The sequence below is a fragment of the Microtus pennsylvanicus genome, chromosome 8 (genome assembly GCF_037038515.1).
Source record: "Microtus pennsylvanicus isolate mMicPen1 chromosome 8, mMicPen1.hap1, whole genome shotgun sequence".
Taxonomy (NCBI): domain Eukaryota; kingdom Metazoa; phylum Chordata; class Mammalia; order Rodentia; family Cricetidae; genus Microtus; species Microtus pennsylvanicus.
Genome location: NC_134586.1, coordinates 2,985,968 through 3,013,942, shown reverse-complemented (window position 1 = coordinate 3,013,942; position 27,975 = coordinate 2,985,968). Strand labels below are relative to the sequence as shown.

General features: G+C 47.4%; 1 protein-coding gene across 18 annotated transcripts in view; it reads left to right on the top strand.

Annotated features, from left to right (window-relative positions):
- The window catches only part of Ppfibp1 (PPFIB scaffold protein 1), a 144,003-nt gene that overhangs the window by 111,403 nt on the left and 4,625 nt on the right, over positions 1–27,975 (top strand). For 3 of the 18 annotated variants that reach the window (XM_075982243.1, XM_075982250.1, XM_075982242.1), the window contains 17 exons: positions 841–885; positions 2,151–2,212; positions 3,558–3,633; positions 6,694–6,848; positions 11,460–11,575; positions 12,372–12,428; positions 14,143–14,206; positions 14,498–14,527; positions 17,390–17,561; positions 17,984–18,016; positions 20,149–20,296; positions 20,887–21,015; positions 22,611–22,761; positions 23,441–23,552; positions 23,661–23,749; positions 26,561–26,683; positions 27,171–27,296. In XM_075982243.1, coding sequence (XP_075838358.1) covers positions 841–885; positions 2,151–2,212; positions 3,558–3,633; positions 6,694–6,848; positions 11,460–11,575; positions 12,372–12,428; positions 14,143–14,206; positions 14,498–14,527; positions 17,390–17,561; positions 17,984–18,016; positions 20,149–20,296; positions 20,887–21,015; positions 22,611–22,761; positions 23,441–23,552; positions 23,661–23,749; positions 26,561–26,683; positions 27,171–27,296 — 1,688 coding nt within the window. The remainder of the gene's footprint in view (positions 1–840; positions 886–2,150; positions 2,213–3,557; positions 3,634–6,693; positions 6,849–11,459; positions 11,576–12,371; positions 12,429–14,142; positions 14,207–14,497; positions 14,528–17,389; positions 17,562–17,983; positions 18,017–20,148; positions 20,297–20,886; positions 21,016–22,610; positions 22,762–23,440; positions 23,553–23,660; positions 23,750–26,560; positions 26,684–27,170; positions 27,297–27,975) is intronic. The other 15 variants (XM_075982251.1, XM_075982244.1, XM_075982247.1 and 12 more) reach the window with 9 other exon arrangements.

Below are 27,975 nucleotides of genomic sequence, written 5' to 3'. Positions count from 1 at the left end.
CCCTTTGATACATGTATGCATACATAAATATGTCCAGTGGTGCCGGACATGAGAGCAGTTTCCCGGTTTGGACAGCCAGACTCCAGCTGGTGGAGCTGTGTCGTGCTGTATCTTATATGGAAACAAGTAGCATTTTATCCATTTCCTTACCCATCAGAAACTCAATTTCTCAAGCCTTAGATGTGGGCTTTCCTTCCCTGGTTTGTTATAGGACATTCAGAAATTTTAGGATCGGATCTGCTAATCCCATGCTCTACCACTGAACCATAGTGGCGAGTGGACACTGAGTGAGTGTAGGTGGGCTAGAGGTGTGTTTGGAGAGCACTGTCCACATAGAAATGGGGCTTGGAACCAGTCTGAACTGCCTGCTGTCTGTCACTTCGGGACCAGCTAAGTTCAGGGTCTAGGAACCTCCTGAACAGTCTGCTCCTGATACCATGTCATCAGTGAACTGTCTCCTGGCATGGGGACTTGAGTGCTCCATTTGGCTGTGGCACAGAGTTAGGAGGACCGGGTGTCAGACTGCATTTGGGAAAACCTACCAGAGTGGCCCTGGCCAGTCCACATCACAGTTGGCTGGCCTTGTGGGCCTGGCTTTCACACAGAAAGCTGAAGCTCAGATGCAGCAACTCAACTGACTGCACAGCCGCTCCTGCGCCTCCCGTGCTCTTGCGCGTCTGCGGCCAGTCCCCACGTCATGCGGTAGGGCCTCATACCTGGCTTCCTTTGCAGTTAGCATTCCAGCATTTAGGTAAAAGGAAGCCAAACGATAGGACTTTTAAGGTAGAGTTTTTGTTGCAATGTGTGCTAACTTCGAATCCGATGGGTTTTCCTGTGCAGATGAAAATGTTAAAAAGAAGCTCAAGGAGAAAAGTAAGGTTTTCGGTGTGTCTCCATCAGCCTCCATTAGCCAGCAACACCACCTCGTTCTTTGCATGTTGAGAACATTTCTGTCTGTAAACATCTGCAGCTGCTTCATCAACGAGCCCCCATTTCTTCACGGTGTGCAAAGTAGAGGCTAGACAGACAGACTGTAAAGTAAAGAGGACAGGATCACGTCATGGGTTTTCCCTGCAGCCCGTTCACTTCCCAGAGTGCAACAGGACGCACAGAGAAGTGAGCTCAGAAAGTGTGCACTCTCTGCTGTGGGTGGCAGAGGTGCAGGAGACAGACAGAGCACACATCTGGGAGACTCAGCTCTCGTCACCACAGCTCCGGCTTGTGCTGAGCTTTGCTTTGTCTGTTTGGAAACTTGTTGTTTAGCTGAGGCCTACACCAGAGCTTTGTGGAGCCTGGGCTATCTAGTGACATGTAAAGAAAGATAAATCCTTAAATTGGCCGCAGAGAGTGAACTAATAGGTTAGATGAACCTGCTTTAAAACAAACAACAAATGGAAAACAAACAGCAGCCATTCCTAACTGAAAATGTATTAATACAGTTTTTTAAATTACTAGATTCTCCCCTCCTCCACGAGCTGGTAACTTTAGCTGAATGTTTTCCTGTTTCTGTATTTTAATTGTAGGTTCACTTTGGGTTTAAATGTTCATTTTTATTAAAAAGTACTTGAAGTTTTCATTTTTCAAGTAACACTCGTGTTTGGCGACCATATTATCAGGAAAGTCACACTCTGCACACCGTGGCTGTTGGGTCTTGTGCTCTGTTTTAAAACAGCGTTAGAAATGAGGCTTGTGGATGAAGCAAGTCACTCTTCCTTCTGTGGAACTGCAGCTGGCTTCTCAGCATGACCGCTCACATAAACACACGCTCAGGCTCTTACCGTGGCATCTCCAGCTTGGTCATGACCGAGCCCCATCCCTCCGCCCTGGTCGTTGTGAGATCCGCCCATCGCTCTCACTCACTGCCCATCCATGGCTAACCTTTTTGAGAACTTGGTGCTGTCATTGCTGCCGCGCCCACATTCCATCCTCAGGGTGTAAAGGGAGACTGTGTTCTTTCTCCAAGAGAGGGCGTCTCCCGGTCCCCAACCCACATCGCTGTCTTTCTGGGTGACAGCTGTGGGGTGAGGTCAAAAGTGCTCCCCTTTTATCGCCCCTTGCCATGCTTCCCTTGAGACATTTTGGACAGAAGAGCCGTGACTGCCCTCACAGGTTAGCTGAGATGCCTCCTAACAATGTTGCGTCATTTTCAGACATTGAAGTACAAAAGATGAAAAAGGCGGTGGAGTCCCTGATGGCAGCAAATGAAGAGAAGGTACCTAATGAACCTGTGTCACTGTCCCTGTTTGCGCCGCGGCACCGCTTTGACTGTTCCACACGGTTCCTGAGCCACTCCAGCTGGACAGGACACACTTACGATTCCACTGACGTTAGGGACCCTCCTTGTCTCCCCCTGCCCATGCACACTGTCACAGTGATGTCGCTTGTGACTGTGTCTGTGTGTACAGAATAGAGAGGCCAGCAGCCTGGACTCCACGGAGATCCTGACGCCCTCCTTCCCTGTTTGGATTTAGAAAATATTGAAACCATCAGAGTTCTTTCTATTCAGATGAGAGGAGTATGTTCTGGAAATTCTGGGCTAGTGTGAACTCTGAATGGTGGAGTGCCAGCTTCACAGAGGCCCGCACAGCCCCGGAGAAGGTGGGGTTACTGTCCTCTCGTTCCTCACCTCTCACCCCAGCAACTGTCTTGCTTTCCTGAGAGGTGAACCAACGGGACACGGGCCAGGCCTGTGGTCCCTGCCTTTGTCACTAGGGCTCTTGGCTGTGGTCTGTTTTCCTCACTTCTCAACACAGACCTGACCTGGCAGATCTTGGCTGCTTAGCAACCATTGGATTCAGCTTACAACATCAGGACCACTCTCTCCTGTTCCCTTAGTGAGTGGAACAAAGGGACATTTCCCAGAAAGGGCTAATTCCAAGGAGTAGAGAAATACAAAATGCCCAGAAGATGGTTCTTCTTTCTCATCACAACTTTCTCCAATCCTGTTACTCCTTCGCGTCTTTGCTGCTTCCTCTCATTTTTGTTCTCTCTCTCTCCCTCTCTCTGTCTCTGTCTGTGTGTGTGTGTGTGTGCGCGCGCACATGCGCGCGCGTGCCTGCATATAAAAGTCAAGGTCAGACTGACCTCAAGTGTCTTCTTATTCACTCTCCATCTAATTTTTTGAGACAGTCGGAGACCCTGTAGCTTGCTGACTGGCTGGCCAGCAGGCTCTGGGAACCCAATTCTGTCTTTCTTCCCCGCCCCCTAGTTGCTGGCTTTACGTGGATGCTGGGGATCTGCACTCTGGAATTTTATCCACTGGGATCCAATACAAGCCATCGGCCCCGTGTTAGGTCTTCCCACACTAAACCATCTCACTGGCCCTTGGTTTTGTTGTTGTTGTTGTTAAATGCTGTACATCAATTTTGTTTTTGAAGATGGCATGTTGGATCTGTAAGATCACAGGTGCTGTTTCTGTCTTTGATGCACATAGGAAAAATACAGATATTGCCACTTTTACTAAAGCTTGGGAACTGTTCAAATAGTGTAAACAATTCACAGCACTTACCTTTACTGTTTGAAACTGTAGCAGTGGTGATAGCTTACATTCTTCACAGGATCGGAGGATAGAAGATCTCCGGCAGTGCCTGAACAGGTACAAGAAAATGCAGGACCCAGCAGTTCTGGCTCAAGGTAATAAAGTAAAATGCATCTCTGGAAACCTTCCTACTCCAGCCATGAGCTTACATAGTTGGGCTCAGTTTCTTACGTAGTTCGCATGCATTTTCCCAGAGTGGGTGACTCATCTGTTTATGGACAATGGTGCTGGGAAACACTTGGGCTGATGAGTATTTTTAGCTCTATGTGTCCGTGAGAGTATCTCTATTAAAGCATTCTGGAGCAAGATCTGTAGTATACGCAAAGAGCCTCGGGTTATGTCTGGAAAGTTCTGAGGGGGGGTTTGGGGGGGTGGTTATGACTTGAGAGGAATCTCAGTAGGGCTGGGTTGGACATCCGTTCTTAAACAAGTGCAGAGAATCCAGTGAGCGTTTGTTTTGTTTTGTTGATCCAAGAGCTTGAACCTAGGGCCTAGCACATTCTAGCCAAATGTTTGCCACTGAGTTACACTCCCAGCTTGGGACAAGAGGCTGAATAAAAAGTTTGCAATGTGACCTTCGCCAGAAAAGGGTTAAGAGGAATGCCACTATCGCAAGCAGGGAAGTCAATCAAAAGACACTCGCAGTTATTGTAACTGCAGAGACCTAGTGGATCTGAATCGACCGGCTCCATTGAGGTTGTGATAGGCTGAATTAGGTGATGGACATGAAGCTAAGGAAAATAAGTCAGCGGAGGCAGACACTTGTGGCTAAAGGCACCAGGTAAGTGATGGTGCCATTTACCCAGGCCAAGGAATGCGAGTTCCTCTTTGAACACAGGAAGTTCTGTTGCCTTACCTGCAGAGGGCCGTTCTCAAACGTGGAAAGACTGAGGGTCATTTGACACAAACAGAATGTCAGTGTTTGTTTACTGTGAACATGTGGGCAGTTGTCACCCTAAAGATGACAAGCACTGAGAACATACCTCTTGAGAGATATTTTAGGTAGGGTTTCTTTTGCTCTGCCAAACACCATGACCGAAAGCAGGTCCTCCGGTACAGCAGCAAGTCCCAGCTCCCATTCAACTATATCACTAGCCCCTCCCTGAGACCAGGTTTCTCGCTGACACCGGAGTTCATGGACAGGCTAGATTGGCTGGTCACTGAGCTCCAAAGATTGCCTTTCTACATTCCTACCTCTAAGGTGCAGACCACCATGCCTGGCTTTTAAAGACCTATTTTGTATTTATTTATGTGTATGTGTGTGGGTGTATTCATGCCACCTGTGTGCCAATGCCTGGAGAGGTCAGAAGAGGACATCAGATCCCTGGAGCTGGAGTTACAGGCAGTTGTGACTGCCCAGTGTAGGGTCTGGAAACCAAATCCTGGTCTTCTTCATGATCACCATGCGCTCTTGACCTCTGGGACGCCTCTCCAGGCCATGCCTGGCGTTTATGTGGGCGCTGGTGATCTGAACTTGGGTCCTCATGCTTCCATGACAGGCAGTTGACTGGCCGAGCCTTTCCAGCCCCATGTAGTAGTTTGAAATCAGATATAGCAGGATGGGTTTTCACAAGTCATAAAGATCATTCCCTGGTATGGTGAAGGAGGTACATAAAAAGTGATTCCTCCCGAAGACATATTTATTTAGTTACTCCTCACATAACTCTAAACAGCATTTAAAATCTAGTAAAGTTAAGGTAAAATTATAGTAAAACCTCAGTTTCAAAGTTTTAGTGGGGCTGGAAAAATTGTTGAGTGATTAAGAGCATTTGCTACTCTTGCAGAAGGAGTTTGGCTCTCAGCATCCACTCTGGCAGCCCATAGCCGCCTCCAACTCCAGTCCCAAGGCATCCAACACCCTCTTCTGATCTCTGTGGACACATGCACACACATACTCATAAATAAAGATAAAATAAATCTTTAGTTGGGCATGCCTGTAATCTAAGCACTTGAGAGGCTGAATCAAGATGACCTTGTCTTTGATGCTAGCCTGGACTATGTTATACCAAAACAATTTCTTTAAAAAAAAATAAGAAAAGTTACAGCGTGTTTAGATAAGTACAGAGTTTGCCATTTGGCATTAGAAGGTAGAGCTTTTAATATCATACTACTTTTTAAGAAAGTGACCATCTACCACTGTGTTGTACAGTTAATTAGTCCTTTACATCTTGACTGATGGTAAAATTTTTCAAGCTTAGTTCTTTGATGGATATATGCTTTCTTTCTTCTGTTAGGCTCTTCCTACTTTAAAATGGCATAAAAGGATCAATCCTTTTGAAGGATCAGCTGTCATTTTTCTTCTTCTTCTGTCCTTTCTCTTTTTCGTGTATCTTCCAGAGCACAGCAGTGACGAGAAGAAATGCATTTAAATGGTGGCTCTGTTGTAGCCCAGAATCAGATGGTCATGCTGGGGTAGAAGGGAGTGTAGGTGGGTGGGTAGGTACACAGAGTAGACAGATTAGTAGGTAGGTAGAGTAGACAGGTAAGTAGATAGATGATAGGTAGGTGGGTAGGTAGATAGAGTAGACAGGTTAGTAGGTAGATCATAGGTAGGTAGGTAGATGGTAGGTAGGTAGAGTAGACAGGTAAGTAGGTAGATGGTAGGTAGGTAGGTGGGTAGGTACACACATCTATTGATCTATCTGATATTTTTTGAGGTAGCGTCTCTTGTAGCTCAGTCTGACCTTGAACTTGTTATGTATCCAAGGATGATCTTCAGTTTTTGGTTCTTCTGCTCCCACCTCCTGAATGCCAGGATTAAAGGTACAAAACCAAAACAGGCTAAACTAATGTTTATAAAGCCTGGAAGTCTTAAAAGAAAATTACAGTGGGTTTTAGAAATAAATTTAGGGGTTTTTAAACATCTTTTGTGTCAATATTGTATCAAACCTGACTCTTTTTGTTAATGTCATCGCTGGGTACTCAGTGTGGCCTGGGCACGGCCTTAGCTGCTTAGAGTTTAAGGTGCTGTATCCTAGGGTCTGTGTTGCTGATCTCCATACGATGCCAGGAACTGTGATTCTTTGTTTACGGCTTGGACTGAGACAGTAGCTCAGCAGCACAGCGCGTGTTCAAGAGAAAGACGGAGAAGGAATGCGTAATCACGGTTCTTCCTCCACAGTGGACCTGAGCATCGTCTGCTTCGTCTTTTCCAGGCCAGGACAGTGAGTGTGACGGGCTGTTCCACTCTAGCTCCATCTCCACCCTGTTGGATGCCCAGGGCTTCAGTGACTTGGAGAGGAGTACCTCCTCTACGCCAGGAATGGGGTCTCCCAGCAGGGACCCATTCAACACAAGCGCTCCAGAAGAGGTACCGTCGGGATTCCGACTTTGTCTGTGTCGAGGGGGCTGTGTCTTTACTGCTTTCCCGGTGACAGTTTTGTTACCTTGAATGTTGTCTCAGCTTCGTAAAGTGCCGCTGCAGTCCAAAGTCACCTTCATTCCTGCTTTGCTTGCCCATTTGAGCCTGATTTGCTGCATTGCTCCAACTATCAGAATCTGCTCAGAGCCCTCCACGCCACTACCTTAGAGACTTGTCTGAGCATCCCTTACTGCCCCTCAGGGCCCAGGCTCCCTGCAGAGCCACTGGGCGTGCTGCTTCTCCATAGAGTCTGAGAGGAGAGCGCCTGTCCCAGGATTCCCCAGTGCTAGTGACCTTTGCCCTGAGGTCACGTCACACTCTGGGACTGTCTCATTCACCTCTAGCATGCCACGGTTTCTTCCTTTCACCAGCTCTCCTCTCTTGCTTCCTTCTCTTGTACCTGTTGTTGACGATCCCATAATGAAAAGACAGTGTTCAGCAGTAGATCCCTTTTCCTAGTCACACACACGCGTGCACACACACATACACACACACACACACACACACACACACACACACACACACCTGCTGCAGCTCTGGGCCTGGAGCCTGAGGCCGTGTGCATGCTTGGCCACTGCTCTGCACTGAGTTCTACACCTCTGGTCCTGAGAAAGTAAAAACTAAATTGAATGAAAGTTAATTCAAAGAGAAAACAGCTAACGTTGGACACTCCAATGTTAGCAAGCACCGAAACAGTTTATCAGTCAAGATTTTAGTTATGAAATAAGATACAAGAAGAAGCTCCCTGCTTGTTAACTGTGTTTATATTTAGTGGCAAAGAAACATCTCTGTTTTATTCTGAAACAGGTTCACTTGGTTGCCCAGGCCAGCAATAGTGATCCGCCTGCCTCAGCTTTCCAAAAACCAAAAACTTTGCTAGCCAGTAATGTGGTGCATTTTACTGAGGGATTGCTTGTATGCGTAGCATATGCCAGATTGTTCTACAGATTATTTGCCGCATAAGCCTCAGCTTAAAGGTTTGCTTCTGTTTATTTTGTATGTGTGAGTGTTTTGCTCGAATATACATGTATGCACACTGCATGCACACAGTTTCCAAAGCAGTCAGAAGAGGGCACCAGATCCCCTGGAGTTAGCAGATGCCCTACCTTGCTGGGAGTTGGACTGGGTTCCCGGGAAGAGCAGTCCTCACGAATCCCAGTTTAAGGATGTTTCATTTGTCTCAGATGATTGCTTCAACCTGAACAAAAGTGGTGTGGTGAGAATCGATAGAGTTCAACCTTATTTTCAAAGGAAAGAGAGGGAAAATATAAGTTGGAACTGAAACCTTGAAGTTTGAATAAGAAATCAAGGCAAGAGGCCAGTGTGTTAGTGATTTTCCCATAATCAGGAGTCCAGGGAAGTAGCTGAACTTCAGGAAGCATGGACTAGTGCTAAAGAGATCACAGCACTGACTGTAAAGATTGAAACAAAACCAATTGGAGAAAATAAAACGAAAAGAGCCTCACTTTACAGTAATCTGACTGGATGTCTTACGAGCTTTCTTGATGCCGTCACTCAGTACCACACCAAACTCACGGAGCAGAGATCATTGCTTCCTCATGAAGCTGAGCTTTGCTGGTTCAGCACACCCAAGTCCATCTTACCTCCCCTGGGTTCTCCATTCTGGGGCTCAGAGGCAGGCCTGGTTGCCTGTTGGAATGTGTGACTCAAGTGAAACTGTTGCTGAGTGGTTGCTGTAGATGTGTGGCCGCCGTGTGTCTTACCTGGTGTTGCTGTAGATGTGTGTCCGTCGTGTGTCTTACCTGGTGTGGGTATAGATGTGTGTCCGCCGTGTGTCTTACCTGGTGTTGCTGTAGATGTGTGTCCGCCGTGTGTCTTACCTGGTGTTGCTGTAGATGTGTGTCCGCCGTGTGTCTTACCTGGTGTGGGTATAGATGTGTGTCCGCCGTGTGTCTTACCTGGTGTGGGTATAGATGTGTGTCCGCCGTGTGTCTTACCTGGTGTTGCTGTAGATGTGTGTCCGCTGTGTGTCTTACCTGGTGTTAGTGTAGATGTGTGTCCGCCGTGTGTCTTACCTGGTGTTAGTGTAGATGTGTGTCCGCCGTGTGTCTTACCTGGTGTTGCTGTAGATGTGTGTCCGCCGTGTGTCTTACCTGGTGTTGCTGTAGATGTGTGTCCGCCGTGTGTCTTACCTGGTGTTGCTGTAGATGTGTGTCCGCCGTGTGTCTTACCTGGTGTTGCTGTAGATGTGTGTCCACCGTGTGTCTTACCTGGTGTTGCTGTAGATGTGTGTCCGCCGTGTGTCTTACCTGGTGTTGCTGTAGATGTGTGTCCGCCGTGTGTCTTACCTGGTGTTGCTGTAGATGTGTGTCCGCCGTGTGTCTTACCTGGTGTTGCTGTAGATGTGTGTCCGCCGTGTGTCTTACCTGGTGTTGCTGTAGATGTGTGTCCGCCGTGTGTCTTACCTGGTGTTAGTGTAGATGTGTGTCCGCCGTGTGTCTTACCTGGCGTTGCTGTAGATGTGTGTCCGCCGTGTGTCTTACCTGGTGTGGGTATAGATGTGTGTCCGCCGTGTGTCTTACCTGGTGTTGCTGTAGATGTGTGTCCGCCGTGTGTCTTACCTGGTGTTGCTGTAGATGTGTGTCCGCCGTGTGTCTTACCTGGTGTGGGTATAGATGTGTGTCCGCCGTGTGTCTTACCTGGTGTTGCTGTAGATGTGTGTCCGCCGTGTGTCTTACCTGGTGTTGCTGTAGATGTGTGTCCGCCGTGTGTCTTACCTGGTGTTAGTGTAGATGTGTGTCTGCCGTGTGTCTTACCTGGTGTTGCTGTAGATGTGTGTCCACTGTGTATCTTACCTGTGTGGGTATAGATGTGTGTCCGCCGTGTGTCTTACCTGGTGTTGCTGTAGATGTGTGTCCGCCGTGTGTCTTACCTGGTGTTGCTGTAGATGTGTGTCCGCCGTGTGTCTTACCTGGTGTTAGTGTAGATGTGTGTCCGCCGTGTGTCTTACCTGGTGTTGCTGTAGATGTGTGTCCGCCGTGTGTCTTACCTGGTGTGGGTATAGATGTGTGTCCGCCGTGTGTCTTACCTGGTGTGGGTATAGATGTGTGTCCGCCGTGTGTCTTACCTGGTGTTGCTGTAGATGTGTGTCTGCCGTGTGTCTTACCTGGTGTTGCTGTAGATGTGTGTCCACCGTGTGTCTTACCTGGTGTTGCTGTAGATGTGTGTCCGCCGTGTGTCTTACCTGGTGTTGCTGTAGATGTGTGTCTGCCGTGTGTCTTACCTGGTGTTGCTGTAGATGTGTGTCCACCGTGTGTCTTACCTGGTGTTGCTGTAGATGTGTGTCCGCCGTGTGTCTTACCTGGCGATGCTGTAGATGTGTCTCCACCGGTTGTCTTACCTGGTGTTGCTGTAGATGTGTGTCCACTGTGTATCTTACCTGGTGTGGGTATAGATGTGTGTCCGCCGTGTGTCTTACCTGGTGTTGCTGTAGATGTGTGTCTGCCGTGTGTCTTACCTGGTGTGGGTATAGATGTGTGTCCACCGGGTGTCTTACCTGGTGTTACTGTAGATGTGTGTCCACTGTGTGTCTTACCTGGTGTTGGTGTAGATGTGTGTCCGCCGTGTGTCTTACCTGGCGCCCTGAGGATTAAACAGCCAGGTCAGGCTAGGCTGTGCAAAAGACCCTGATCAAAAAGAGAGACAAAGAGATCATAGAGAGAGAGAGGGAGGGGGGAGAGAAATAGAGAATGGGAATAAGGAAGGTACATGGAGGGGGTTGGTAGGAAAGGGAAGGAGGAAATAATATGATTATATTTTAATTTTACAAAATTATTAATAAAAATTAAAGAGAGAGGAAAGAAGTTAAGAACTCTTTTGAGAATATAGCTCAGTGGAGAAACACTGGGCGTGCTAGGCCAGCACTGCTAACAGTTAAAGGAGGAGACCACAGATTGGCTGATTCCTGAGCTCTTGATGCCCACCGCGCTCTGATCTCCAGCTCTCGGACTTTACCAAAGTCTCCAGCCCTGGGACCCAGAGGTGTTTGAGAAAATGGGCTCCACATTTTATTATTAGCACAGTGTTGATGTTACTCCATTTTAACTGGTAACCACAGGAGTATATTCCAGCTGGTTTTAATGTATTTTCCGTCAGTTATGAAAGTGGAGCTTAGTCAGCTTGTTCAAATAGAAGAGAGTAGTTAACCAGCATAATGCATGTTGTGTGTCAGGCTGGTAGCAGAAATAAATATGGACGTAGTGTTTTGTTTATGGTATGCTCAAGCTGAGAAGAGTCAGCGCCCTGGGGCTGGATTTCCTGGGCTTTCACTGGATCAGAACTCGGGGCTTTTTGTGTTTTAAGGTAATTTCTTACTCAGAATATTCACTGTCATGGAACCAAATGAAACCCCTTTCTCCACAGTGTTTCCTCAGTGACCCCCATTTGTACCCATGTTTGTATTCTGAAACAATCATGACGATAAGGCTGAAGTTGTAAGCACGGGTGTATACGATTTGGACCGGCTCTGTTATGTTCCGTTACTCCGTGGCTTGTGTGGTCCTCGTTTGGTTGATTTCCTTTTTACTTACAATCTTTCAGTTTCACACCAGCGTCTTGCAAGCTTCCGTCCCTCCACTGTTGCCACCATCCATGGGTGTGGAGACCTCTGAAAAGTCCAAGTTGCCTGCAAAGCCTGAGACTTCCCTTGAAGAGAAGTATGCTCCGTGTGATATGACATTGTGATATAAATGTTCAGATAAGTAGAGTAGCCAGCATCCCACACTGATTTCAGGCTCTGTTTTCATCATCAGTTTTGTATTATTGAGATAAAATGCGCGAGTCAGGAAGCGGCGGGAGAGGGTGGGAGAGTGAGGGAGTGAGGAGCTCGGGCTTTGCTTTCTATGTCATCAGTGATTGCTGGAAGGCAGAGCAGGTGCCGTTGGTGCCGTGAGGCTGTTTGAAGCGCGGCTGTGACGCCGGCACAACAGACTCAGTCATATCTCAGTAGACAAATAGATATTTTGCCAGAAAATTCTCAAACTAGTTGCCTAAATTTGACTTAGGCTTAAGAAAATGTTTTAAAATACCTTTTTTTGCACTATTATTTATTATTACATATTTTACATCTCTGTTCACTTAGAAGAGGTCCAGATGGGCCCACCTGTGATGGCATGACTTGTGATTTTTCTTTGACTTTACAGCATGGCTGTGTTGTATTTTTGCCATAGTTTTTGATAGGTAGGAGGTAGTCAGTGTACCCTTCTAAAGTAGACGTTGTGAGAGAGATTTTGCCCAGCCATAGGCCAGTGGGGCCCTGTAAGTATGACGAGGTAGGAGAGGCTACGCTGTGTTTTTGCTAACTTAAACAAAAGGCACTTTTGACTTTAAGTGAGTAAAATGAGTTCAGGCTCCGATGGGCCCTTTGGGACTTCACCATTGTAAGCCCGGAGATGTCCGTGTGGTTTTCGATTCTTGACATTAACAAATGCCTTTCTAAAAAATGTATTTTAGTGATGGAAAAACCCTCCTGGGTGCAGCCGCGGAAGTCCCGCCGAGCAACGGTCTTTCGTAAGTTGTGTGTTGTTGAGTGTGAAGCATGACCACGGCTTGAAAGAGCGGGAAATCTGCACTGCTCACGTGACCATTGCTAACAGTGATCCGGCGAGGCTGTCACACTCACAAGTCCGAGTCTGCGTGTGCCATGAGAGGCAGGGCTGGAGAGCTGGTGCCACAGAGAAACGCCCCTTTCCTGGCTCTCATGCCCGGCCTTTGCAGATCTTTCGTCTTCCCTCGTCAGTTTTCATTGGAGGTTCAGGACTTTTCATTTATTTTTGTGCTGATTTGTATTTTTTTACTCCTACAGAAAAGACTCCCAGAGAGTGTGACAGCTGGCGGAGCTGCTGTCTGCACTCAGACTTTCCTAAACTGGCCCGCTGTGCGTGTTTATCCGAGTGAAAGCCTGGGTCACATTAGGAAAGCCCCAAACAACCTGGAAGGCCTATTTTAAGGGCAGGGCTCGAAAGAGCTGTTCCTATTTCTCTGTTATCTTTCACGTGCTTTGGCGGCCAGCACTCCTGACAACTTACGTAAAAATAGAAATGCCTTTTAAAAGTTAGGCCGCACAGTGGTTCCAGTTTCTTGGAGTAAACACATTCCTTCTTTAGTCTCTTTCTCTGCTCTGCTTTGCTTTTTTATCTCGTGTTGCTCGAGATCAGGCCCCGGGCCTCTCGCGTGCCCAGCACACACTGACACTGAGGTACACCCCCAGTCTCGCATCTTTTGAAACTGGCTCCATATTTGTACATTTAGGTTTGAGTCATGCCGCCTCTGGCTGTGTGTAACTGGGCACTGATTATGTAAAGAAGGAAGTCTCCTACTTACAGACTCCTGCTGCCTTCCTTGGCTAGCAAAAGAATTACTGTGGGCATTAACAAGAATTCCCCTAGTGCAGCGGTTCTCCACCTGTGGGTCGTGACCCCCGTTGGTCAGGGGTCACCTAAGACTACCGGAAAATACAAATATTTACATTATAATACATAACAGTAACAAAAATACAGTTATGAAGTAGCAACGAGAATAACTTTGTGGTTGGGGTCACCACAGCCTGCGGACAACAGTATGAAGGTGTTGCAGCGACAGGAAGGTTGAGAACCACTGGTCTAGGGCATTTTCCTTCCTTTATTCCCCTGCTTCTCCCTCCCTTTCTCGTCCTCTTTATTTTTCCTTCCATCCGTCTTTATTCTCATTCTTGGAGACAGGCTCTGTCTTGATAGCCCTGGCTGTTTCACACAGCCCCCAGTCCTGCCCCAGCCTCTTGAGGACTGGAATGACGGGCGTGCCCCACAAAACCTGGCTTAGTGAGCTTTGCAGACTCGGGAAAGTTATTCCTCTTTGAGAGAAAAGTAGACTTTCGTTCTTCAAGTGGAAGGATTAGCTCTAACAGTGCGCAAGCTTCTAAGAAGTTCCTGGTGTAAAGGCGTAAGTGCCACCCGTCCATGGAAAACACTGATATTGCCAGGGCCGTCTTAAGTGGTTTTGCAGCTCCCGGGACATGTGTGGCACAGTCTGTGTTACTGGCAAGACCGTTAACCACCCTGCTTTTAGAGGAACTAAGTGCTGCAATTGACTTAAGTACATAAGTGTTTGCTTGGATCCAGACTTTCTTTTATTACCAAGATTCAACTCCCAGACAGTATTTAGTTCCTTCTAAGATGATCTGCTTAGACACAGGCACCAGAGTCAACTTACTATTAATTCTAATTATCGTTGTTTCTGTTGTTAGAACTTCAAGTCTGCAAAAATCCAGCAGCCTGGGAAACCTGAAGAAAGAGACATCAGATGTCTTGGTGAGTTTTCTTTTTCTTTTCTTTTCTTTTTTCCTGCCTCCTTTCCCTTGTTAACCTGAGAAGAAAATACTGAGGGATGGATCTTTGTTTGTGCCTGGGAAAATTTCATTTTAGGAAGAGCTCTTGTTTTCTCTGATGAAAGTGCATAAATGAAAGGTTGAGAAAATAAAACATTGTAGGAAATAAATACAACTAAGATTTTGTGGTTTTTTTATTTATGGAAGTGTAATAACGATGAATATATAAAAGAATTTTACAGTAGCCTTCTTAAATGTCATTGTTTTTGAACAGGAAAAGGAGTCTAACCAGAAGCCTTCAGAGGTAATTTTCATATATGAGTTCAAGTATAAAAAAAATCTATTAAATTTTATGGCATGTTAAGTTAAATGTCCCCACTCCAGGAAGCTGAGTCTGTTAGCGCCTCCAGAGCATCAAGCAAGGTGCAGATGCCAGCTAGGGAGGTCATGTGCATACATGTGCCTGGGTTTCTGTGAAGTGTGCAGCAGCGTGCGTGCGTCTGCAGAGAAGGCCGCAGAGCGTGCGTGCGTGCGTGCGTGCCTCTGCAGAGAAGGCCGCAGAGCTTGCGTGAGTCTGCAGAGAAGGCCGCAGAGCATGTGTGCGTGCGTGCGTGCGTGCGTGCGTCTGCAGAGAAGGCCGCAGAGTGTGCGTGCGTGCGTGCGTGCGTCTGCAGAGAAGGCCGCAGAGCGCTGGCTGTAATGGGGGAAGGGGTAGAATAAGGAGAAGCAGAGGGCTGTTGGCTTGAGGGTGATGGCAGTGTTTTAGAACTAGATAGGGTGTGGTTATGATTCAGAGAAAGACTAAGTGCCACAGAGTTATTTACTTTTAAAGGTTAATTTTAGCCAGATGGTGGCACACGCCTTTAATCCCCAGCATGTAGGAGGCAGAGGCAGGAGAACCTCTGAGTGTGAGGCAGCCTGGTCTACAGAGCTAGTTTTCAGGAGAGCCAGGGCTGCACAGAAACCCTCTCTTCATAAGCAAACGATAACAACAATAAGAAAAAAGTTAATTTTGAAGGCCGGAGAGATGCTCAGTGGTTAAGAGCACTGGTTGCTTCTGCAGAGTTCCTGAGTTCAGTTCACGGTACCCACATGCCTGTTTACAACCTGCCTTTTATAACTAGTCCCATGGGATTCAATTCCCTCTCTTTAAAATTAATTTTGAGCTAGGTGTGCTGCACACACTTATACTCCGAGCACCTTGGAAGCAGAGGCAGGTGGATCTCTGTGAGTTTGAGGCCAGCCTGGTCTACAGAGTGAGATCCCGTCCGAAGAAAAGTTATTCTTAGGGACTAGAGAGATGTCTCAGTGGTGAAGTGCATGTGTACTCGCCTGCAGAGTTTAGATCCCAGCAACTACATACAAAGCTGGGCACGGAAGCACATGCCTGTCTTCCCAGTGCTGCGAGATGCCGGGGACAGGAGAATCCCTGGGACTTGCCCCCTTGTCTGCTCAGCCAGTGATCTCCGGGTTCAGTGAGATACTCTGTCTCAGAACATATGGTGACAAGAAATAGAAGGCACCAGCCTGGAGCCTCCACATGTACACGTGAGCATGTGTACCTGACATACACACATTATCCTCCCCATATGGGTGTGCAACGCCAGCATATAGAGCGAGCCAGGCCAGTATGCTGTGGTCTCAGACTAGTCCCCGGGCAGCCCTGACCAGGGTTAAGTATTGCTTACACATAAAATGAACATTTCAGTAAAAAAACAGAGAAAGTTAATTTGGGGGAGCTGAGATGGCTCCGGAGGTGAAGCCCCATGGCCTGGGTTAATCCCCAGGGTGTTCATGGTGGAAGGCAAGAATAACTCCACAAGTTGTGTGTCAGCCTCTCCATACACGTGTTGTGTGTCAGCCTCTACACACGTGTTGTGGCACATGTGTTCCCACACATGCACGTAGGCACACATGCACATACATACATACATAAATAAATATTTTAAGAGTTCATCTCTATCTGTTATTAGAAAACCAACCTGTGGTCTTAGAGTCGTGTGCTTTGATCGTCTTTGTGACCAGCTGCCTTTCCCAGGCTCTGCAAAAAGCCACCCATTTGTTTCATATAGCCCTCGTCCATGGGGGCAGGTTTGGCGTTCTACACAGGCTGTATTCCAGGGCTCCCCATCAAGGATCACAGCGGGGTGCAAGGCCAGTTCCCGTCCTGGCTGTCCGCTCCGAGTCTGAGCTATTAGAGGTGGAGCTGGCAAAGCACTCAGTGGAGACAGCTGTCCCTCAGGTCCTCTTCAGCCCCTTGTTCAGTACATGGTCAATACATGATCAATACATGATTAATACATGGTCAATACATGATTAATGCATGGTCAATACATGATTAATACACGGTCAATATATGATCAATACATGGTCAATACATGATTAATACATGGTTGATACACGGTCAATACATGATCAATACATGGTCAATATATGATCAATACATGGTCAGAGGATGTGTCGGTGTTGCAGTGTAGATAGTGACTGTATTGTGCACACGGGTGTTCAGCTAATGTAGTCAGCCGTCCCTTTGACCCTTTCACCCACTCTGCAAAAGAAGAGCAGAAAGCAGGAGGTGTTCGAGAAGAAATCCAACCAGAAGCCTCTCTCCGTGGTACCAGAGCAGAGACATTCCTCATGAGCTTAGTGGCTGACTCACGGTCGGAAAGCTCAAACAAACGGTTGCTGGGTGTACCTTCACCTTCTTAGTCTTTGAGAAGAATGTGAAGTAACTGGGAGGATCTTCTTGTATTTTAAAGCGTGTGCACAGCCTGCTTTGTAGACTTGCCTTGGGCGTCTGTTGCTGTGCTGGTGATTTAAGGACGTAAACTCATGTATAGCTCTGCATTGTTATTACTAGAAAAGTAAGAAATCTGCCATCCTGGGTTTGGAGTGTCTTCACTCCATGTCTTGGAGGCAGATAGAACTTAAGTGTTTTCAAAGCTGTCTTAAATATTTTAAGTGATGAATGTATTGCTTGTAGACGGAGTTAGCCGTGTTCGTTGTGTTGCTGTTTACTGCGCAGGCTTCGTTTTAACATGTCACTGGCATTGGCCTTAGTGTGATACTGCAGCATCTGTCCAGGGATGGGACATTAGTTAGAGTCCAGCCCCCCGTCCTCAGGATTTGCACCCTAACCCTCAGCTCCCTCCTCATCGCCCCTCAGGATAGAGCTCCAGCTGACAGCCGCACATCTGGGACCCTGCCTCCCAAGGCTCCAGGACACGACACCTCCGTGGATGACAACCCCTTTGGCACTCGAAAAGCCAGGTCCTCCTTTGGCCGAGGCTTTTTTAAAATCAAAAGTAACAAGAGGACAGCAAGTGCACCAAACCTTGGTATGTGTGGCATGGGCGCCCAGGTCCTGACCTTCCGGACCACCCATCCTGTGTTCCTCTGTGGGCACGTTTCTCCTTCTCAGAAGTGAAGGTGGATGCCTTGGAGGGGGGATGTTGGCAAAAATGCTTCCGTGGATTTAATTCGCAGTGTGACGATAAGTCAGCTCTCACCCCACTCTGTCCAGTGACAAACAGCAGAATGAACCGTGGTCTGTGACTCTGTTTGGACGGTCTCCCCTCTGGTGGTGGGATGAGTGAGTGCCCAGGGACGGACTTGTGCGGTTTTTATAGTCTTAGTGCGTGCATACGTTCCTCCTACGGGCGTTGCCTTAGAGGGCGGAGTCTGATCTGTTCCATTTTTGTCATCCTTGTGTTCTCTCCATTGGCTGCGTGTGTTGTGTGCGTTGTTGGGATACCTGAAGACCGTAAACGAAGTGCCAGTGCACCCACCTTAGGTACCGTACCCCTGCATGCCAGCCTTCACCAGTGCTACACCCCAAACCCACTCTTGGCCTCTGCCATCTCTACCAACACAAGCTGGCCGCAATCAGAAAATGTAGTCTCTTCCAGAATATCCCTTCATCTTTGGCTAAAGCAGACTCCGTAGCGCCTTGGCTTCTGAGCCTACATGCTGTTCTAACCAGTGCTCTTGACACCGTCTGGGCAGCTCTGAGAGCCCAGAAATGCCCAGCAGCCTGCACAGTGCAGACCTGGAGTGAACTGGCATCATATATCCCAGCTCCCCTCACCCGTGACTGAACCATCACCCGCCAACTCTCGGCCTTCCTCCGTGTGTCCATTTCCCCAACATCCCCCCAAAACTGCCTATTGCCAGGCAGGAACTGACTTACTGCTCTTGGAGCAAATTGTATTGCTTTGACCGTGGGGATATTTAGTGACTTCCCATGGTATCTGAGGAGTCTCCATGAGAGTGCTTTTAAAAGACATTCATTCTGTCTCCCTATGGGGAGAGTAGTATGAAGAAGCCCCCCCACCAATAAATAAATATACATTTTCAGGGCACCCGTACCCACTGTGGCTGTGCAGTGGGAGTGGATAGATTCTTCCTGGGGTTCCCTGCGGCTGTCACCTTGTATAGATACCCAAGTATCAAAGCATATGTCCTAGCAAAGTGGCATCCTTGTCTTTGGAGCCTGACGTGTTTACAGTGAGTGCTGGCTGCACCAACTAAACTCTTGCAGCTGGACAACCGCTTTCAGCTGCTCCTGTGTCTTCTAGGACGGCAGTCGATGCCCGTAGACCAGTGCTGCTTATGTAACCGGTAGTCACAGCTCTGCTTCGTAGAAAATTCAACCTCTGCAGCTTCTGCAAATCCTTCTGAGACCCTTCTGATTTTTCTCCTTGAACAAATGTCTTTATTTTCCTTTATAAATGTAAAGGCTCACACTCTGGAAAACAACAGCCCCATCTTTGCTTGTGGCTATTCTTCCAGAAATGGGCAGTTGAAAGAACTTCTGCCCTGCATGTGGCAAGTGTGGATGCTGTTCTTTCAAAGCCAAATCCGGATTTTACCCCTCAAGAAAACCTCACACATACTGAGTTGCATTGTTCTCTTAGTATCCAATACATAATAGGCTAGGGGTTTTTCCCCCTTAGGGTCTCAACTACAGCCTGATCTGGCCTTGGGCTTGAGATCTTCTTGCCTTGGCCTCCTGAGGGCTGGGATTTAATGGGCGTGTGCACCACATTCTGGTGATTCATTTCTTGATAAAGAGTTGCTGCTCCTCTGAGAACTGAGGTGATCTAAATGGCAAAGGAGAAGGCGTGTTAAGAAGGAAATGACACAGAATTTGAATTCAGTGTCAAAATTTGAGAGAAGACTTTCAGGGAAACTGGTGGGTTTGATAAGTCCCGTGTGTCCTTGGCACAGTAAATTGGGACTTGGCATAGTCTTCCTTCAGGTACAGGGCTGACAAAAGAGGTCAGGCTCAGAGGTTTTGGTGCCATCTGCCTATGAAAATAAAGCCATCCTTCAGTGCTAAGCTTAGAGCAGGTGAGCTTGCGAGAGTGGGAACTAAGCAGGGTCTTGGTGTAAAACATAGGAAAGATAAAAAATGGGTGTTACAGCCAAGAAGGAACGACCAGACCACAGATCCAGGAAAGAGTCATGGCAGGAGAGGGAGTGGAGATGTTAGAGGCTGTGGGAAGCTCGCTGTACCAAGCACTAGATTAGGCATAATCTCACCACGAGTTTATATCACTCAAGAATGTCGCAATTCTGAGACACTTTTTATTTTGAAGAGAGAGTCACACATTGTAGCCCAAGTGTGTCTCAGAATCAGTCCTCCTGTGTCAGCCTCCGGGGAGGTGGATTTACATGTGTGCACCACCACACCCAGCTCTGCCACACACTCTTCATGTCAAAGGGGTGATGTTGAGATAATTCACTTTGTGGAGGAGAGGAAGTTGTAGAGCAGCAAATACACTTACATACATGTTTCATACGTAAGGGTGCTCTGTGTAAATCACTGGTTTTTAGAACCAAAGAAGAATTCTTAAGGGGTTAAAACCAAGAAGGTTAAGGTCTCCTTGTGTTCACGTGGTCTTTATTCTATCCTTGGGACAGCTGAGACAGAAAAGGAGACAACTGAGCACCTAGATTTGGCTGGTACATCTCGTCCTAAAGGTTCACAGGGGACCGGTCCTTTCCAGATGTCTCCACCATCTCCAGATTCCAGAAAGAAGTCCAGAGGAATCATGAGACTCTTTGGGAAGTAAGTGAAAGAAAGGGGAGGTGGGGTGCCTGACCCCTGTGTTGCACAGGGCAGGGGGTGATGGGAAGACTGCCTGGCAAGGGACACTAAATCCCAAGGCTTCATGGAAGGAAGACTCATTTGGGCTTCATAACTCATTGGGCCTTGGTTAACATTTCAATTCAGACATACAAAACAAACAACAAAAAAACATTATGATTCGCCATCAAAGCAGAGGCCTCTGCAGGTGTAGCATAACCATGTTCATGTGTCTCCAGACTCGGGGGTAGCATAACCATGTTCATGTGTCTCCAGACTCAGGTGTAGCATAACCATGTTCATGTGTCTCCAGACTCGGGGGTAGCATAACCATGTTCATGTGTCTCCAGACTCAGGAGAAGCATAACCATGTTCATGTGTCTCCAGACTCAGGTGTAGCATAACCGTGTTCATGTGTCTCCAAACTCAGGTGTAGCATAACCATGTTCATGTGTCTCCAGACTCAGGAGAAGCATAACCATGTTCATGTGTCTCCAGACTCTGGTGTAGCATAACCATGTTCATGTGTCTCCAGACTCGGGTGTAGCATAACTGTGTTCATGTGTCTCCAGACTCAGGAGAAGCCAGTCAACTACATTCAACCCAGATGACATGTCCGAGCCTGAATTCAAAAGAGGAGGGACGAGGGCAACTGCAGGCCCCAGGCTCGGCTGGTCTCGAGACTTAGGGCAGTCCAACAGGTAAGAACAGCTGTGGGTCACCAGGGCCGGAGACTCTGCTTACTGCTGTGTTGGGAGGGGCGGTCCTGTTTGCCCGTGGTGGTGAGGGCTGTGCTGGTGAGGGTGTCAGGAACATGTGTGATTCAGTGGTGCTTGGGCCTAAGTTTTGACGTGGGGCGTCTCCCGAAGCAGTCTTGTGAAGATGGGGCAGCCTAGTGCTTAGAAGATAGGTCTAAGGGCTGGGCTTGTGGCTCAGTAACAGAGACCTTGTTGGAATGCATTGGGACCTGGGTGGGCGTGGGGGGAGATAAATATTGTGATTTTGAGTCCAGCCTCTTGGATTTACTCTGTGGCCTCGTTGGCCACCAGCCAAGTGACCTTGAGCTGTGGCCTCCACACTCAGCTTCACAGTAAGACTTAGCACCTACCCCAAAAGGTGAGAATTGAGTTGGTAGGGGCCAAGTCTCTGTCAGATACCAACTGATCAATAAACATTAGCCGTCGTTGCAGTCTTTGAAAGTATTTAAAGAAACATTCTATTGCAATTCCTGGGTTTATCAAGACCATAGGTTGTTCCCCCGAATGAGTAGAATGAGTAAATGCCTCCTTACACCAGCTGGGGAAAGACTATACAGTGTTTCTCTCCAAGAGCCCTCCCTGCTTCCTCAAAAGCTAGAACCAGTTTGGAGCCAACTTTACTGAGCTTCTGAGCAGAAAAGGGTGGGGTTGGTAAACATGAAGGTCTTGATGCTGAGCCCTTTGAAAGGAATAATTAGCCAGAGACAGGTGCTCCCACACAGGTGGGGCCCTGGACACAGATAACAGGTGCTCCCATTTTCCATATGTTCATATGTTCTCCTCAAGCACAATGAAGAACTCCCTTGTGCTATTGAAATGACATTTCGTCATGCACATACTGGGATGTGTGCACACTCCACACACACACACACACACACTCCACTCACTGTAAATAGCTTTTTCTTAAATTTAGCCATGCACCCTCATATTTTTTTTCAAGACTGTAAGTAAAGAAAATACAAACTTGGCTGGAGAGCCCCTTCCTGTACTTAGCAGGAGGATATTATCTTCTCGGTGATCTCTGCCAGAGAGAAACCATAATTCTGCCAAAGTGAATTCATATGAGACTCAAATTTCCTTCTGCCGAGTAGAGTGTTTTTATTTGAGAGTGTGCTCTTTGGAGAGCACAGCATCGTCTGCATCTGACTCTTACATGGCTCTTGTTGGTGTCTTTCTGAAGCGTGAGTTTTTGGTAGCTCTCGCCAATCCTTCTGCAGTTTCTTTCTTTTTTTTTTTTTTGGTTTTTCGAGACAGGGTTTCTCTGTGGCTTTGGAGCCTGTCCTGGAACTAGCTCTGTAGACCAGGCTGGTCTGGAACTCACAGAGATCTGCCTGCCTCTGCCTCCCGAGTGCTGGGATTAAAGGCGTGCGCCACCATCACCCGGCATGCAGTTTCTTTTGAATTGAAAACCGGGATTAGGCTTTTCCTGGTGAGATGTGTGTTGCCAGGGAACTTCCATACCGCTTGCACGCACGAATGATCACTATGGACTGTTCAGCTGCAGGACTGGCTTAGGGTTGTTGCTGATTTCCCCACAGTGACCTGGATATGCCGTTTGCCAAATGGACCAAGGAACAAGTGTGCAGTTGGCTCGCGGAGCAAGGCTTGGGGTCCTACCTGAGTTCTGGCAAGCACTGGATTATATCTGGCCAGACACTTCTGCAGGCTTCTCAGCAAGACCTAGAGAAGGTAGCTACTCCTGTTTTGTTTGTGCGTGTATAGCTGGGAATATACTCAGCGGTACAGCACTTGTCTGGCCTGTGGGAGGCCCAGGGTTCACTCCCAGCAACACCTACCCCCCTGCCATAGTATGAATTATGAGTTATTCTAATAATGTGGTATAGAGTATGAATTAGTTATTCTAAAACAAAGCAGTGTGCATAGAACCTGTATTACCACTTCTGAAAAGGCATTAGCTTCTATAATTATGTAGCTATAACATAATGAATAGACCTTATATAATGACGAGAACTTACATGTCTCAGTCATTTGGAAACTGACATTGACTCATCTTTTCAGTGTAATCTATGCAATTCTATTTTACTTCACAAAAGAATATTCTATATTTTATGGTGTGATTCTGGACCTTTGTCCACAATATAGGAGTAAAGTCCCCATTACACATTCAACAGTTTCTTACTCACAAGTGAAATGAATCTCTAGGCAACATCTGACGTTGGTAAACTTGGGCCTCTTCTTCAGCAATGTTGCTTTGGCCTAAGGTTCATATTTTAATTTAATGTAGAATGGGTTTATTAGCAGTATTTTAACGTAATAGAGAGCTGGTCTTTAAGGGCAGCTTCATGGTCGAGGATTCTGCATGAATGGCTGGACGGGTGGAATTCTGAGGTTCTGTTTATTGCCTTAGGAGCTTGGCATCAAGCATTCGTTGCATCGCAAGAAGCTCCAGCTGGCGCTGCAGGCCCTGGGGTCCGAAGAAGAGACCAACTATGGGAAGCTGGACTTCAACTGGGTCACTAGTAAGAGGCCTTTGTGGGTGACAGAGAATCAATATTGTCACATTTCCCCCTTGATCCCGGGAATAGGCCTTCTGTAGCCCGGTGCTGACTCTGGCTTTCCTCCTGTAGGATGGCTGGATGACATTGGCCTCCCTCAGTATAAGACCCAGTTCGATGAAGGGCGGGTGGATGGTCGGATGCTACATTACATGACCGTGGTAAGTGGCCCTCTGTGGGGTGTTTCCTGAGAAGTCGATGTTGCAGGATCTGGCGGTTGGCCCAGCTTTGGAATAATTTGAAACCCAGTTTAAGCCAAGCAAAACTAAACTTAGTCTAAGCTTATCTGCAGTATTGATACAGTCAACATGGTAAATTCTGAAGTGTACATTGTGCGTGTTTGCATTCTGTGGTATGTGAGTTAGATCTCATAGAGAGGACTGCAGCCCTGGGTGTTTCTGTGCTACCCTTTGCCCTGGCATCCACAAGGGCTGGCCTCCTCCCTCACCTTCCTTTGCACAGATCCGTCCCATCAGGGCAGCAGTTACAGGGTAAAGAGAGGAAGGGAGGCTGGACCGGCTCTGCTTCCTTCTCTCTTGGGGATTTCTAGTCTTCCGGCCAATGAATAGAAAGACCATTCCCTACTTACATCAGCGGAGGATGGATTCCAGAACCTTGTTCTAGATTCCATTGTATGGTTAATGTTTTACATGAGATACTTTTATTTGTAAACTAGGCAGCCCTGTAAGTGTTACCTGTGTGAAATAAGTGGAAATTAACCCGCTAATTCCCTGTAACCTTGCGTGAATGACCTAAGGCATTTGCCCTTCTTTATAGCCAGTCTTTTCTAAGCGCACATTCCTGGATGCACGATTCTCAGTAACCCTCAGCGTCATTATCATCTCCATCCTTAAGATGAGGAAACAAGGAGTTGAGAGGTTAGGTGATATTGATCAGGTTTCTATGGTTAATAAGTGATAGGGTATCATAGAGACTTTAAACCCAGAATGGTTTAAGGGTCCTTCTCTTAATAGCTCACTGTTCCACCTGGGACAGTCTAGTAACATTTGACCGCCCTCTGTCCATGCCCATGGGATGTGATGGGTCAGATGGCCCACAGGAATGTGAGCAACTTCAGACCCAAAAGTCACAGGAAGCACATGCAAGATCTTCATGCCTGAAAGACATTGACTGACCCTGGAAGGTGTGACCTGTGAGTGCCAAGTCAGAAGTCCCCGCTAAAATGTGGTTCCCGGGCTCGGCTCCAGGAACAGAACAAGGATCTGAGTGGGAAACTGGCAAGAACCAGGAAGTAAAGAGCCAATCTGGGAGCCGATGAGATGGCTAAGCAGGTGTAAGTTCTTGCTAAGTGAGCCTGAGAACCTGTGACCCATGAGAAGGTGGAAGGCAGGGGCTGATTCTGCAGAGTGTCCTCTGGGCGTCCTTCCATGCGTGTGCTCGCGTCCCTGCATAGATGCCATACACACACACTAATGATAATAACAGATAAGGTCTAAAATTAGCAAGATCTGAATAAAGCCTGTGCTTTATTTTATTATCTGTATTAGTTTCTTAATTTTGATATGTGCCATAGTCTCATAAGGTGTAAATATTAGGAGGAGCTATAAAATGCACCGAGAACGCTATACTACCTGGAAACCCTTGTTTTAGTCTAAAAGTATTTTAAAATATTTATTTATTTGCTGCACTTTATTTATTTATTTGTTTGTTTGAATGGGATCTCACTGTGTAGCTTTGACTGGAACTCACAGAGATCCACCAGCCTCTGCCTTCTGAGTCCTGGGATTGCAGGTGTGCACACGATGCCCAAGCTTAAAAAGGGTTTTAAATGAAAGCAATGCTGGTAGAAACCCTTCAAATATATTTCCAGAAGTATAATTTAGATATTTCTTAACCTGATAGACTTCAATAAAAGGAAAGTAGCCTACACCGAAATGTTCGGAAATGAGGTCTCAGTTTCAGAGTAAACATGTTAAAAAGCCTTTTGTCATTTATCCTAAAACACTGATTTTAATGAAGTAATCTTACAAAAATTTAGGAAATAATTTTTGCCCAGTAGCCTCAAGGATAAACCACTAACTCTTTAGTTTTGCTCTTAGAAACATTTTTATAAGTTCCTTTCTTGGACTTTTTTTCCACAAGTAACACACTATCAGTAAGGTGTGCTGTGTGCCTACATGGACAGCCCTCTGCTTATTCTCTGGGTGTGTTTAGAAGGTTTATCTCGGCACTGCCCTGAAATCACCCTCTGCTGAAATAATTTGTTTAGGTGTGTTGGGCATGTTTGAAATTGCGCCTCATGGCCGCAGACTGCCCAGAGTGTTTCCTTGAAGAAGCTGACTGGTGATATGTTGAAACTTACAAGTCTTCATGTCTTTTCTCTTTCACTATTATCCAGACCCTTGCACTGGGGGACATAGTTTTTCCAATATTGGTCACCATGTCCGCTAGGCGGAGCAAATAACCCAGACTGGGAACTTGGCAGGCCAGGAAGCTTGATGATAAGGGAACGGTCTGACCCACCTGTCTGCGAGAGAGAGGGAGGGCAGTGTGGCTGCCCGTCTCAGGTGCCTGAGTGTCTACACTGCCTGCAGAGCAATGTAGGGGACTAAAGAGGAAACGGGAATTCCTCGAGGCCCAGCACCACAGCAGCTCAGTCTCGGCAGCTCCTGAGGCGGAGGCAGGAGGATCTTGAGTTGAGGGCAGCCTGGATGCAAAGAGACCATCTCCCTGCCCCTAAAACACAGGCTGTCTTTTAGAGAGACCAGTGAGTCCTTTCTAGAGCCCTGTGTGCTATATCCTCTCAGAGCATCTGGAAGAGTGAGAGAGGGGTGCAGATTTGGGGGAACAATAGGAATTTGAGGTTCTAGAAAGGGATTTGTTGAGAACAGGACAGGAGTTCTGTTACAGAATGAAACCTGAAATCCCAAGCAGAGTTCTGGGATTCCCCCGGGGGCCCCCTGCCCCCAGTTGTGGGCCGGCACAGTGAGCTCCTTGTTTCTCCCCTGCAGGATGACCTGCTGTCCCTGAAGGTCGTGAGCGTGCTGCATCACCTCAGTATCAAAAGGGCCATCCAAGTCCTGAGGATCAATAACTTTGAGCCAAACTGCCTGCGGAGGCGGCCGTCCGACGAGGTAGCATTTCAGACAAGATGTTTGCACACGTGAGCTTGACGGTCCCTATGTGAAAACTCAGAGCCTTTTTCTCCTGGAACCTGCGGAGAAAGCTGGTTACCGACTTCGTGGGCTTTGCTTTCCTCTGTCCCTCCCTCTTATTTCTGTAAAGGTTCCACTGTGTCACTGAAGCCAAAGGTCACTTTTCTGCCTCCTCCTGTTCGTGGGCTGTGCTTTTTACTGCCACCTCAATCCACAGAGTACAACGTCACTGTAAATATTTCCTTCACCCCTCTTATTTCTACATAAAAAAAGCTTGAACCTGTGGTATACGTTCTTTCAGAGAGCAGTCAAAATAGCAAACACTTGTTTTCCCTTCTCTTTGAGTAGCTCATGGGAGACCAGATAGTATGCTTTCTAGGTCAGACCTGTTAGATTACACGTCTGGGTTCGCTGTCGCAGGTCCTGCCATCAGCACTGGAGGTGTAACGTGTGTTTGTTCCCACAGAATGCCATCACCCCATCTGAGGTCCAGCAGTGGACCAATCACCGTGTGATGGAGTGGCTACGCTCTGTGGACTTGGCAGAATACGCCCCCAATCTCAGAGGCAGCGGAGTCCACGGAGGCCTCATGGTAAAGCTCTTTCAGTCTGAAATTGACTGCTTGCTTGGTTCCCCTTAGTCCCAAGGGTGAGCAGTCTTGATCCGAGATCTGTGTTGCTTTAAAACCTGTGACGTCTGTGTTTCCACCTCTTGAGTGGAAAGTTCTACATGGTAGAATAGCTCTTGAGAGCTAGAAGGATTGCATCAGGTTACCAGGAGGCTGTCTGTATTCGAAGCACAAGTGAATCTGTGTTGCAACTTGATCCTACCCCCAAGAGAAATGACTTCGTGCTGATGCCCCCAAATCTAAACCCTGGTTCCAAGCACTGTAGGCGGGACACTCATCGTGCACCGGGTTGTTTTTAGTGATGTGGAGGTACTTCATCCCCGCCCTCTTGTGTTTGCGCTGGATTTCTCTCGCACAGCATCTCCAGTGTCTTTCTCTGAGTTAGGGATAAGCCTTTTTCTTCTCATTTCCCGTCAGTGTTGACTGACATCCAGCAGCCGTCTCTCATTGATCGTGGTTTTAAACGCCCGTATAGATGCAGGCTGTATTTCTGCGCATCCGTGTTCCACGAGCGGTTGCTTTCAGAGCCAGCGTTCCAAACGTGCTGCTTCTGCATCCCCTAAGCCTGGGTTACACAGCCAGTTCACCCCCTAACTCAGGCGCGGTGATGAGTCCGCGCTGGAGAGGCAGCTCAGAGCAGTGG